Here is a 12,220-nt window from a genome sequence, read left to right as displayed (position 1 = left end):
ACCCAGGAAAGATTCATCCATGGCTTACTCACAAAGGCTTATAGTCTCGCAAAAAAGGCTGAGAGGGATAGAATTGGTTGCCATCAATGCACATGTGAACAACATTGCATTTTGGGGGTGATGCTGTTGAGGGGCAGCATGCAGATGAGAACTAGGAGAGGACAAAGGATAGATCCTTGGTGGACATCAGAAGTAATAATGCAAGAGCCGGAAGAGAAACCATCGCAGGGCATTCTCTAGTTGTGACTGGATGGTCCAGAATGGAAACAGACAAGGCCAGTCCCACTCAGATAAATGACGGGCATGAGGCATTGGAGGAAGGTTGTGTGGTGATAGCTTTGATACAAGAGAATGGACACTGCTGAAAAGAGAGACATGTCGATGAAGCTTTCCGTCTTGCACTTATCAGGACAAATGCAAGAATATAAAATTTCAAAAGATCGCAATTTATACTCCAGGAGAAAAGGGTGCTGATTGGCTAGCAGGCCAGCATTTGAAATTTGGTATTCTTGTGTTCATCCTGATGAGTCTAAGATGAAAAGCTTCAGCAACATGTTTTTCTTTTCAGCAGTATTCAAGTTCTGTACTACCTAATGACAGAGTGGACACTATTGAAATGTGGCTGGAGCTTGTGAGTAGTTTGAGCATCATTCATACTAGCTGTAATCAAAGCAAAATACTGCAGATGCAGGAAATCGGAAATAAAAAAACAGAAAATGCTGGACGAACTCAGCAGATCTGGCAGTCTCGGTAGAGAGAGAAACACAATTAGCTGTATTTCTCTCTCCACAGCCGCTGCCAGACCCGCTGAGTTTCTCCAGCATTTTCTATCTTTTTTTTCATATAATATGTGCCTTGAGGTTCAATGATGTTACTCCTGCGCTCATTGATTTGATTCTAACTTATCCCTTGCTCACTCTTCCCGTTTTGCAGGTTCAGCTTCAGCTTCAGGACATAGGAGACCTGCTTGGATACGTTTAGTTCGGCAGACGCTGAATTGGGGAATCACCGCTGTTCTGTTGCAAGTAGCTTCCGTCCCAGCCCTCTGATAGTTCAGTGGTGTCCCTCCCGACTGTGCAGCTTGGCAGCGGATTACAAACTGATTCCGGAACCCCCCCCAAGGACAAGAAGACAGGGAGGTCGAGAATTGAGATCCACGGCCAATATAGCCACCATGACCCTGGGCTTTCTGAGTTACCTGTGGCTGACAGCAAGTACTCTCACCACAACTGGATTTTCTCAGCTCCTTTCCAAGGAGGAGGATGTGATTCCGAGGATTGTCTTCAATTACAGTAAGTGGGCTGCTCCTGACGGCGAAGAGTGACGGTGACGTGATGTGTTGATAACTGCTGTTCAAAGTCTGGGCACGAGGATCAGAAACCTGTGCCATGTTTATTTAGTACTTGACTTCCAACCTTCCACCAATGTAATCCTATACAATGGCAGATTTAGATGAGAAAAGTTGGCAGGAGTGGAACATAAACAGTAGCTCAGACTGAATTGACAAATATCCTATCGATTCCATTAAATATATTTGTATTTGGTACTGTTCCTCCTGTGAAAGGGCCAGGATTTTCTACCCACCCCGCACACAAGGGCTTTTCCCATGGCGGATGCAGTGGGCCGTTGGCCGCCGTCAAAGTGTACGAGCTTTTGCATGGCTTGCCTGCTCTGCCATCGGGGAACCCGTCACGTGGGGGTTAACGTCAGTGCGTCCGGAAGATCCCGCAAGCGGGAAGTGCGTTGAGTAAGAAGGGAAGGATACAAAGAGTTGATTTTGCTTCCTGACCGCATTAATTTGAAAAGAACTACTAACTCCTCTTTCCATCTCCTCATTCTGCCGATTCTCCGTAACCCAGCCCAAATTTACATTCATAAATGAAAAATGGACATTGATCAGCTTGCTCTTCTCATTGTATTTGTAGCCAGAGCTCATTATTGCAGCCTCGAGTGGAATAGCAGTGGTGAGCTCCACCTTCCAGTTGTGTTTTGGCTTCCTGCTCTGATTAGAATAGTGAACCAGTTGGAAGTCAGTTACCCGAGGCCTTTTTGAAATGAGTTTTCACGGTACAATTACCTTACAGAGAAAATTAAAGTCGATATTTGTGTACATGTATGGTTACAGGTCAACCTACTGCTTTGAGAATCCAGGGTAATGGTTCTTTGCGAGTTTGGTGCATTCATAGAGCAATCTGGTTTGTCTACACGAATTGTGCACCTTAAATCGTTAATTGTTCGTCGTCAGATTGACGCTGATAATTGACAGTTGAATTCCAGTATTATTTAACTTTAAGTTTTTTTGAGAGGTAAAGAGGTGGAAATTCATTTTGGGATTCTGGCCAAAACTGGACCTATCGAAGGGCACACATGTGCGTATATCACAGGCAATTCTGGGTTTTGGATTGTGCATGTGTTCCTGATCAGTGCTGAAACTTGTTCAATTAGACACCTTTGGAATTTTCTGAGGAGGTGCTGTGGAAAAGGATACTAACACCCTGGAAACTCATGTCAGAAACTCAGAGTTGCACAGCTTCCATTGAGGGGGCAGCCTCCCCGTTTTGTTGGGGAGGGAGTTTCGGTGTTGATACATCAGTACTTCCAGCCGACTGCTTTCACTCCATCCCAATCCTGGCCGTTTTCCTATTTTTTTGCCCATAGTCAGTGCACAACCAGTTTCCTCTTGATGGTGGGAAGCCCTGCTGGAGCCAGTAAAAGTGAGGAAACTGACAGTGAGTGCCCTTTAGGGGGCAGAATGGAGACTAAGATCAAAAGAAACCCTTCCAATGAAGGTTGAGGCTTTCATCAGGGAAGTCTCTGAAGCCAGCTGGAAGGAGAGGAAGCCATTGCACGGCCTCTCACTCCCTATAGGCAGCTCGCGACCCTCAATGCCAATCTCAGGGCCTTTTACAATCTTGTGCATGTGGACCATGAAATGACAATAAGAAAAATAACAATGCCTCGGGAACCCAGGCCTCGAATCTTGGGTGACATTTTGTGTCTAGGGAGCTGGGAACAAGCTGCAGGATGGGTGGAGGGAGGAAAGTACCTGCAAGGCAGCAGTAGCCTTGCCACCCAAAAGTTCTCCGAATAGTCCTGACCAATTTTGGGTGGGATCACAAAAGAGAATTCCCTAAAATGTTGCAGGTTTGACAGGTCAGACAAATGTGAGCTGAGTATACCAAATTCAAGTCTGAAAATAACCTCCACCACCGTCAGGAATTGTGTTTGTTTGATCTTAGTTTGTTTGACGGGCAGGAGGGAGAAAATCAGAAAGAGCTGTGTAATGTTTATTGTGTGCTAATATTACGTGCGGGTCAAAGGACACGCTACATTCTTTGCATTGCAAAATAACCAGTGAGCACATTGACAGCTCACGGGAATGAGTTACTATGAATAGAATCCTACAGCACCAAAGGAGGCCATTCAGCACATCGTGGCTTTGCTAGCCCTTGGAAAGATCTATCCAAGTAGCCCCTCTCTCTTCCTCTTTACGCTTCCTTCCAAATTTTCTCAGCCTCACTTATTTAACCAATTTTGAGAACTGCCATCCAATCTGCCTCCACCAGGAACGCATTCCAGACCACATTTAGTCAAAAAGACTCCACTGAAACTTAAGAATGAGATATGAAGAGGATGTTTTGTCGAGTCTGAAGTAGCGATGTCTCCGCCTAACCTCAGTGCAAGTCTCGAATGAGTAATTGTTGCCAGCTTGTGTGAGGGGAGATAAGTAGTAAACAGATTGCTTAAAGGTGTGTGAGCAGTAAGCACTGTGAGTGATTCTCAATGCATGTCTGAGCAGAGTCTTACATACTGGCACAGAACACACCTAGCACTGCAGCACAAGGTCACGGCAAGGAGCCTAAACAGTAATCTCAGATAAATGGATAATCAACTTTGACACAGTCTTGTGTTTGGGAGGCATACTAGTTGGAACAGAAATCAACTTGTCTCACAGGAGCAGGAGGGAGTTTACGTGCGTGAGGAACATGGAAATTGTAACAGGGCCAAAAGAAGTGAAGTAGTGTTGTGGTTATGTTACTGGATTAGTAATCCAGGCTAATCATTCAGGCTACATCCATGCCAATCTCTGCATGGCAGTTGGAGAATTGGAATTCCATTTAATTTGCGTATTATTTATTATTTTCTTCATTAAATTTAGAATACCCAATTCATTTTTTTCAATTAAGGGGCAATTTAGCGTGGCCGATCCACCTACCCTGCACATCTTTTTTGGGTTGTGGGGGTGGAACCCACCCAAACACAGGGAGAATGCGCAAACTCCACATGGACAGTAACCCAGGGCCAGGATCGAACTGGGACCTCGGCGCTGTGAGGCAGCAGTGCCTCCGCCCCTCCTGAAGTAGCCTGACAAGGCATTCAGTTTAAAGAAGGTCCACCATCTCCTTCCTTGGGCGGCATGGGGACGGACAATGAATGTTAGCTTTCCCAGCCCAGGAATAAGTTAAAAAGAAAAGCCAAGAGATTGCAGCCGAAAGATTTGAAAAAAAGGAAGACAGAGAAGAAACCAACAATGAGAGAAAGGGTTGCTCCTTCATGGATCGGTGGTTGAATGCAATGCACAGTTGGTACCAAACCATGTAAAAGCGGGAAGATTCCACATTTGCGTATATTGAGTTGGCTGCTATTTGGAAGGCGGTACCTGTAATGCAGCTGACCCATCCATGCTCGAGAAGGGAAAAGTTAACCAGCCAGCCGGGGTTGCTGGGTGGCTATCTCCACGCAGTAGAAATCTGATGTTGATTGTACAAATGATTGTACCATCAAATGGTCTGTCATTGGTTCATGCCAGTGGAATCGCAGTAATATTACTGCAGTCATCCAGGTGTTGTGAAGATGAAGATTTAACTAATTTTATTTTAAACTCAAAAGTAAAACCGCAAGCATGGTGGACAACACAAATGACCCAGTCCGGGACTAATAGGACTCCCAGTCGGGGTTTTGGATGAGATTTAAAGGGCTCGATAATGAGTACCAGTTGGACGGACCTTGACTTGTTACCATGGGAACTCATACTCCACGAGACCTGTAGGAAGATCGATGAATAATCCCTCGTGGTCCTCATGGGGGTTATCACAATTACCTTCAAGGGAAGGAAGACATCCATCAGTAAATTCAAGAACAAAAACAAGAAGCGCTGGTGATAAAACAGTAAATAACAAAAAGTAAAGTAACTGGAAATATTAAGATAAAGGGAGGCGCAAAGAAATAAACAAATTAAAACATGGACCTTGCTATCTAGTTGATTCCTCAGAACACCAGGGAATTTCTTTGGTAATGTATTTTGGTCACAGTTCAAAATACACCATTTACACATTTTTACAATTGGGAGGGAGTTGCCCTGAGAGTCCTCAACAATGACTTTGGACCCCATGAAGTCATGGGCAAGGAAACATGCTTATTACCACATACTGGCCATCATCAGCTGATGAATCAATACTCCTCCATGTTGAACACCACTTGGAGGAAGCACTGAGGATGGCAAGGGCACAGAATATGCTCTGGGTAGGGGACTTCAATGTTCATAACCAAGAGTGGCTTGGCAGTACCACCACAGACCTAGCTGGCCGCGTCCTATAGGATATAGCTGCTGGACTGGGACTGCGGGATGAGGTCAAAACATATTTGACCTCATCCTCACCAATCTGCCTGCTGCAGATCCATCAGTCCATGACAGTATCTTTGGGCAGCACGGTTGCACAAGTGGATAGCACTGTGGCTTCAAAGCGCCAGGGTCCCATGTTCGATTCCCCGCTGGGTCACTGTCTGTGTAGAGTCTACACGTTTTCCCAGTGTCTGCGTGGGTTTCCTCCGGGTGCTCCGGTTTACTCCCATAGTCCAAAGATGTGCAGGTTAGGCAGATTGGCCATGATAGATTGCCCTTAGTGACCAAAAACAAAAGGTTAGAAGGGGTTATTGGGTTACAGAGATAGGGTGGAAGTGAGGGCTTAAGTGGGTTGGTGCAGACTCGATGTGACGAATGGCCTTCTTCTGCACTGTATGTTCTATGTTCAGCATCGGTAGAAGTGACCACCGCACAGTCCTTGTGGAGACAAAGTCCTGTTTTCATACTGTCGCATCAGGGGCCTCAGAGATCGGGACCCCATTTAAAAATGCACATCTTCTCGACACTAATCTAGCATGGCCAATCCATCTAATCTGCACATCTTTAGACCGTGGGAGGAAACCAGAGACCCAGAGGAAATCCACGCAGTCACGGGGAGAACTCCACATAGGCCAAAATTGAACCCGGGTCCTGGCGCTATGAGGCAGCAGGGCTAATCACTGTGCCACCGTGCTGCCCAAATGCAGCACCGAAGTGTCAGCTTTGGCTTTGTGCTTAAATCCCAAATGTGAGACTTGAATCCTCAATGTTCTGACTTAGAGTCAGGAATACAATCCATCGAGCCACAGCTGACATCGTTTGACTACTTTATAATCTTGTTACGTGGTTGGGACAAACAACCAGCTGTATAAAAGTTTCTGAAATAGAGTTGGCTATATCTGCGGTGAATGTGCAGGAGTGCCAATAATGTGCATGTGCAGTCCTGGCAGGGAATCTGACATGGCAGGAATACTTATATATGACTTGGACAGAAAATCATGGGCCTGAATATTTTGGATGGCGGGGTTTGCCTTCCTGCTATTCGAAGAGTTGGCAGGGACTATTTCACATTTGAATGATTGTCTTTTGGCTTCAGGCAGAGTTTTTGTCCCTCACTCAGGAGGAAGTCCTGCCTCAGTGACCCAATCTGATTGGCCAGCAGCTCTCTAGTCCGTGCGGCAATAGACACCGTAGTGGACAGAAGAGGAAGTGCTTGAAGATACTTTAGGCTGGGATTGGACAGCAAGGTGGTTTTGGGGGTACCAGAGTGGGGAGAATAGGGAAGACCTGAGAGGGTAGAGGGTAGATGTTTGGGGTGTTCAGGGAGAGGCAGGGGGTGTTGGGGAGGTCCAGTGGCGAACAGACCTTAAGAGTGGGGCTGCCCAAAGTTAGAAGGATGCTTCTGATGGAGACACGGCTCCCCCACTCCACGCACCGCATTCACCCAACTTCACCTGCCTGAAGCCGAAGCCCCATCATTCTCGGGCTTCCTCTATGTCTGGGAAACTCATTCAACTGCCCAAAAAACTTATACAGGGTGGTCAGTGTGTCCAAGGCCTTGCCTGCCCCAGTTTAAAATTGCTGCAAGGTTAGGGTGGACGGGAATCCAGTGGGAACCCCATTCCTTTTATTTCACATTCAACCCTCACCCAACCCCTGACTACAATCCCGCCGGAGGAGCAGTGTAAAATTCAGGTCACGGAATGTGCAGACAGTTCCAGGTGCATGCCACCTAGGAAACATGGGTGACAGCAGTCTGCATTCATAGAGTTGGCCTACGGTGCAATGAGGGTATTAAGCGTGGTCAGCAATTCTTCCATTTTATGGGAGCTTGCTGTGCACAAATTGTCAGCATGTTTCTAACATTACAACTTCACGAAGTGCATAAATGGTTATACAACGCCTTGGTGCATCTTGTGATTGTGAAAAGCGCCATATAAATTCAGACCTCTCTCAGATTGCTATATGCAAGATTAGTCTCCCACCCCCATACAAATGGGTAGTGACAGTGAAAACTTACAATGTTTTTTGGTCTCTCTCTAGTTTTAATAATATATATTCCTTGCTACTGCTGTGCATAAGCTGTACTTCCTTAGAGCAAGAATTAACCTACATATTGGAGAGAAAAGTTCATAAGAACATAAGAACTAGGAGCAGGAGTAGGCCATCTGATCCCCATTCAATGAGATCATGGCTGATCCTTTGTGGACACAGCTCCACTTTCCGGCCCAAACACGATGACCCTTAATCCCTTTATTCTTCAAAAAACTATCTATCTTTATCCTAAAAATATTTAATGAAGGAGCCTCAACTGCTTCACTGGGCAAGGAATTCCATAGATTCAGAACCCTTTTGGTGAAGAAGTTCCTCCTAAACTCAGTCCTAAATCTACTTCCCCTTATTTTGAGGCAATGCCCCCGAGTTCTGTTTTCACCCGCCAGTGGAAACAACCTGCCCACATCTATCCTATCTATTCCCTTCATAATTTTATATGTTTCTATAAGATCTCCCCGCATTCTTCTAAATTCTAGCGAGTACAGTCCCAGTTTACTCAACCTTTCCTCGTAATCCAACCCCTTCAACTCTAGGATTATCCTAGTGAATCTCCTATGCACACCCTCCAGGCCAGAACGTCCTTTCTCAAGTAAGGATACCAAAACTGAACACCGTATATGATTACAGCACAACCTCCCTAGTTTTAAACTCCATCCCTTTAGCAATGAAGGACAAAACTCCATTTGCCTTCTTAATCACCTGTTGCACCTGTAAGCCAACGTTTTGCGACTCATGCACTAGCACACCCAGGTCTCTCTGCACAGCAGCATGCTTTAATATTTTATCATTTAAATAATAATAATTTAAATAATAATCCCGTTTGCTGTTATTCCTACCAAAATGGATAACCTCACATTTGTCAACATTGTATTCCATCTGCCAGACCCGCCTAGCCCATTCACTTAACCTATCCAATTCACTTAACCTATCCAAATCCCTCTGCAGACTTCCGGTATCCTCTGCGCTTTACAACTCCTCTTAGTGTCGTCTGCAAACTTGGACACATTGCCTTGGTCCCCAACTCCAAATAATCTATGTAAATTGTGAACAATTGTGGGCCCAACACTGATCCCTGAAGGACATCACTAGCTACTGATTGCCAACCAGAGAAACACCCATTAATCCCCACTCTTTGCTTTCTATTAATTAACCACTCCTCTATCCATGCTACTACTTTCCCCTTAATGCCATGCATCTTTATCTTATGCAGCAACCTTTTGTGTGGCACTCTGTCAAAAGCTTTCTGGAAATCCAGATATACCACATCCATTGGCTCCCCATTATCTACCGCACTGGTAATGTCCTCAAAGAATTGCACTAAATTAGTTCGGCACGACCTGCCCTTTATGAACCCATGCTGCGCCTGCCCAATGTGACAATTTCCATCCAGATACCTCGCTATTTCTTCCTTGGTGATAGATTCCAGCATCTTCCCTACTACCGAAGTTAAGCTCACTGGCCTATAATTACCCACTTTCTGCCTACCTCCTTTTTTAAACAGTGGTGTCACATTTGCTCATTTCCAATCCACCGGGACCACCCCAGAGTCTAGTGAATGTTGGTAAATTATCACTCATGCATTTGCAATTTCCTTAGCCATCTCTTTTAGCAATCTGGGATGCATTCCATCAGGGCCAGGAGACTTGTCTACCTTTAGCCCCATTAGCTTGCCCATCACTACCTCCTTAGTAATAACAATCATGTAAAGGTCCTCACCTGTCATAGCTTCATTTCAATCAGTCACTGGCATGTTATTTGTGTCTTCTACTGTGAAGACCACCCCAAATAACCTGTTTAGTTCCTCAGCCATTTCCTCATCTCCCATTATTAAATCTCCCTTCTCATCCTCTAAAGGACCAATATTTACCTTAGCCACTCTTTTTTGTTTTATATATATTTGTAGAAATTTTTACTATCTATTTTTATATTCTGAGCAAGTTTATTCTCATAATCTATCTTACTCTTCTTTATAGCTTTTTTAGTAGCTTTCTGTTGCCCCCTAAAGATTTCCCAGTCCTCTAGTCTCCAACTAATTTTTGCCGCTTTGTATGCTTTTTCCTTCAATTTGATACTCTCCCTCATTTCCTTAAATATCCATGGTTGATATTCCCTCTTACTACCGTCCTTCCTAAATCTTTGCTGAGCACTGTGAAAAATCGCTTGGAAGGTTCTCCACTGTTCCTCAACTGTTTCACTATAAAGTCTTTGCTCCCAGTCTACCTTAGCTAGCTCTTCTCTGATCCATTGTAATCTCCTTTGTTTAAGCACAAAACACTAGTGTTTAATTTTACCTTCTCACCCTCCATCTGTATTTTAAATTCCACCATATTGTGATCGCTCCTTCCGAGAGGATCCCTAACTATGAGATCATTAATCAATCCTGTCTCATTACACAGGACTAGATCTAGGACTGCTTGTTCCCTCATAGGTTCCATTACATACTGTTCTAGGAAACTATCACGGATACATTCTATAAACTCTTCCTCAAGGCTGACTTGACTGACCTGGTTAAACCAATTGACATGTAGATTAAAATCCCCCACGATAAATGCTGTACCATTTCTACATGCATCAGTTATTTCTTTGTTTATTCCCTGCCCCACTTTAATGTTACTATTTGGTGGCCTATAGACTACTCCTATCAGTGACTTTTTCGCCTTACTATTCCTGATTTCCACCCAAATGGATTCAAACTTATCCTTCATAGCACTGATGTCATCCCTTACTATTGCCCGGATGTCATCCTTAAATAACAGAGCTACATCATCTCCCTGACCATCCAGTCTGTCCTTCCGAATAGTTTGATACCCTTGGATATTTAACTCCTGATCGTGAACACCCTTTAACCATGTTTCAGTAATGACCACTAAATCAGTCATTCACGATGATTTGCGCCATCAACTCATTTACCTTATTCCGAATACTCCGATCATTCAGGTAAAGTACAATTACGTTGGCTTTTATACCTCTGTTTTGAATCTTAACACCTTGATCAGTAACCTCTCCTAAATTATTTTTCCTCTTAGCTTTTCTCCTAATTTTTCTTGTCGTTGAACCCATATCTTCATGTAACAACCTGCCACGTCGCTTTCCATTTCCGTTTTTACTTCCCGTTTTATTCCTTTTAGTATTACTGGGCCTATTCACTGAGCTCCCCTCAGTCACTGTACCTTGTACTGTCGCCCTTTTTGATTTTTGACTATGGCATCTCTGCCTTACACTTTCCCCCTTACTGCCTCTTGTTTCTGTCCCTGTTTTACTACCTTCCAACTTCTTGCACCAGGTCCCATCCCCCTGCCACATTAGTTTAAACACTCCCCAACCGCTCTAGCAAATAGACCCCCTTGGACATCAGTTCCAGTCCTGCCCAGGTGTAACCCGTCCAGTTTGTACAGGTCCCACCTTCTCCAGAACCGGTCCCAATGCCCCAGGAATCTGAAACCCTCCCCCTGACACCATCCCTTCAGCCACATATTTAACCTATATATCCTGTCATTCCTACTCTGACTGGCACGTGGCACTGGGTAATAATCCTGAGATCACTGCCTTCGAGGTCCGATTTCTTAACTTTCCTCTTCGCTCCCTGTATTCTGCTTTTAGGACCTCATCCCTTTTTATACCTATGTCGTTTGTACCGATGTGTACCACAGCTACTGGCTGTTCACCCTCCCCCTCCAGAATGTCTTGTACCCACTCCGAGACATCCTTGACCCTAGCACCAGGGAGGCAACATACCATCCTGGAGTCTCATTTGCGGTGACAGAAACGCCTGTCTATTCCCCTTACAATTGAATCCCCTGTAACTATTGCAGTGTCACACATCACCCCTCCCCTCTGCAGCAGAATCAACCGTCGTGCCACGAGTTTGGCTGTTGCTGTTTTCCCCTGAGAGGCCATTCCCCTCAAAGTATCCAAAGCGGTATATCTGTTCTGCAGGGGAATGGCCACAGGAGATTCCTGCACTACCTTCCTCGCTCTCTTGCTCTGTCTGGTGGTCACCCTTTCCCTTCCTGCTTGCGGAGTCTGAGCCTGCAGTGTGACCACCTCTCTATAGATGCTATCCACGATGCTCTCCAACTCGCGGATGCTCCACAGTGTCTCCAGCCGCCGCTCCAGCTCTGAAACTCGAGCTTCCAGGAGCTGTAACTGGAGACACTTTCTGCACACATGCTGACCCTGGGGATTGCAACTGTCCCCAGCCTGCCACATGCAGCAAGAGGAGCAGATCACGTCTTGGAGAAGACCACGTCCTGCAGCTGTCCTGCCATGATTTATTCCTTTATATTAGACTTTCAAAATTAAACTTTAGGAAGATGTTTTTGTGTTGGATTATATCCAATCTCGTTTATACTATTTAATTAGCTTGATCACTGAGTATTTATCTTGCTTGTTCAAAGGGAAAGAAAGATAAGGAGTAGAAGTTAGGAGAGAGAAGGGGAGAGCAAGAGGACAAGAAGCATAGAATTCTACAGTGCAGAAGGAGGCCATTTGGCCCATCCAATCTGCACCCATTTGTAAAAATGGTGTCCTAATCTCTCATAC

At 45.0% G+C, this 12,220-nt stretch overlaps 1 protein-coding gene across 15 annotated transcripts in view; it reads left to right on the top strand.

The window, feature by feature from the left end:
- Nucleotides 1-12,220, top strand: part of sema4ba (sema domain, immunoglobulin domain (Ig), transmembrane domain (TM) and short cytoplasmic domain, (semaphorin) 4Ba) — a 636,623-nt gene that overhangs the window by 495,824 nt on the left and 128,579 nt on the right. For 13 of the 15 annotated variants that reach the window (XM_038813267.1, XM_038813268.1, XM_038813272.1 and 10 more), the window contains one exon: nucleotides 934-1,292. The exons of the other annotated variants lie outside the window; for them this stretch is intronic. In XM_038813267.1, coding sequence (XP_038669195.1) covers nucleotides 1,175-1,292 — 118 coding nt within the window. In that variant the 5' untranslated portion in view covers nucleotides 934-1,174. The remainder of the gene's footprint in view (nucleotides 1-933; nucleotides 1,293-12,220) is intronic. 15 annotated transcript variants of the gene reach the window in all.

This window comes from Scyliorhinus canicula, chromosome 12, assembly GCF_902713615.1.
Source record: "Scyliorhinus canicula chromosome 12, sScyCan1.1, whole genome shotgun sequence".
NCBI lineage: Eukaryota > Metazoa > Chordata > Chondrichthyes > Carcharhiniformes > Scyliorhinidae > Scyliorhinus > Scyliorhinus canicula.
The sequence above is the reverse complement of the archived record's forward strand: the minus strand, read 5'-3'. Positions and strand labels throughout refer to the sequence as shown.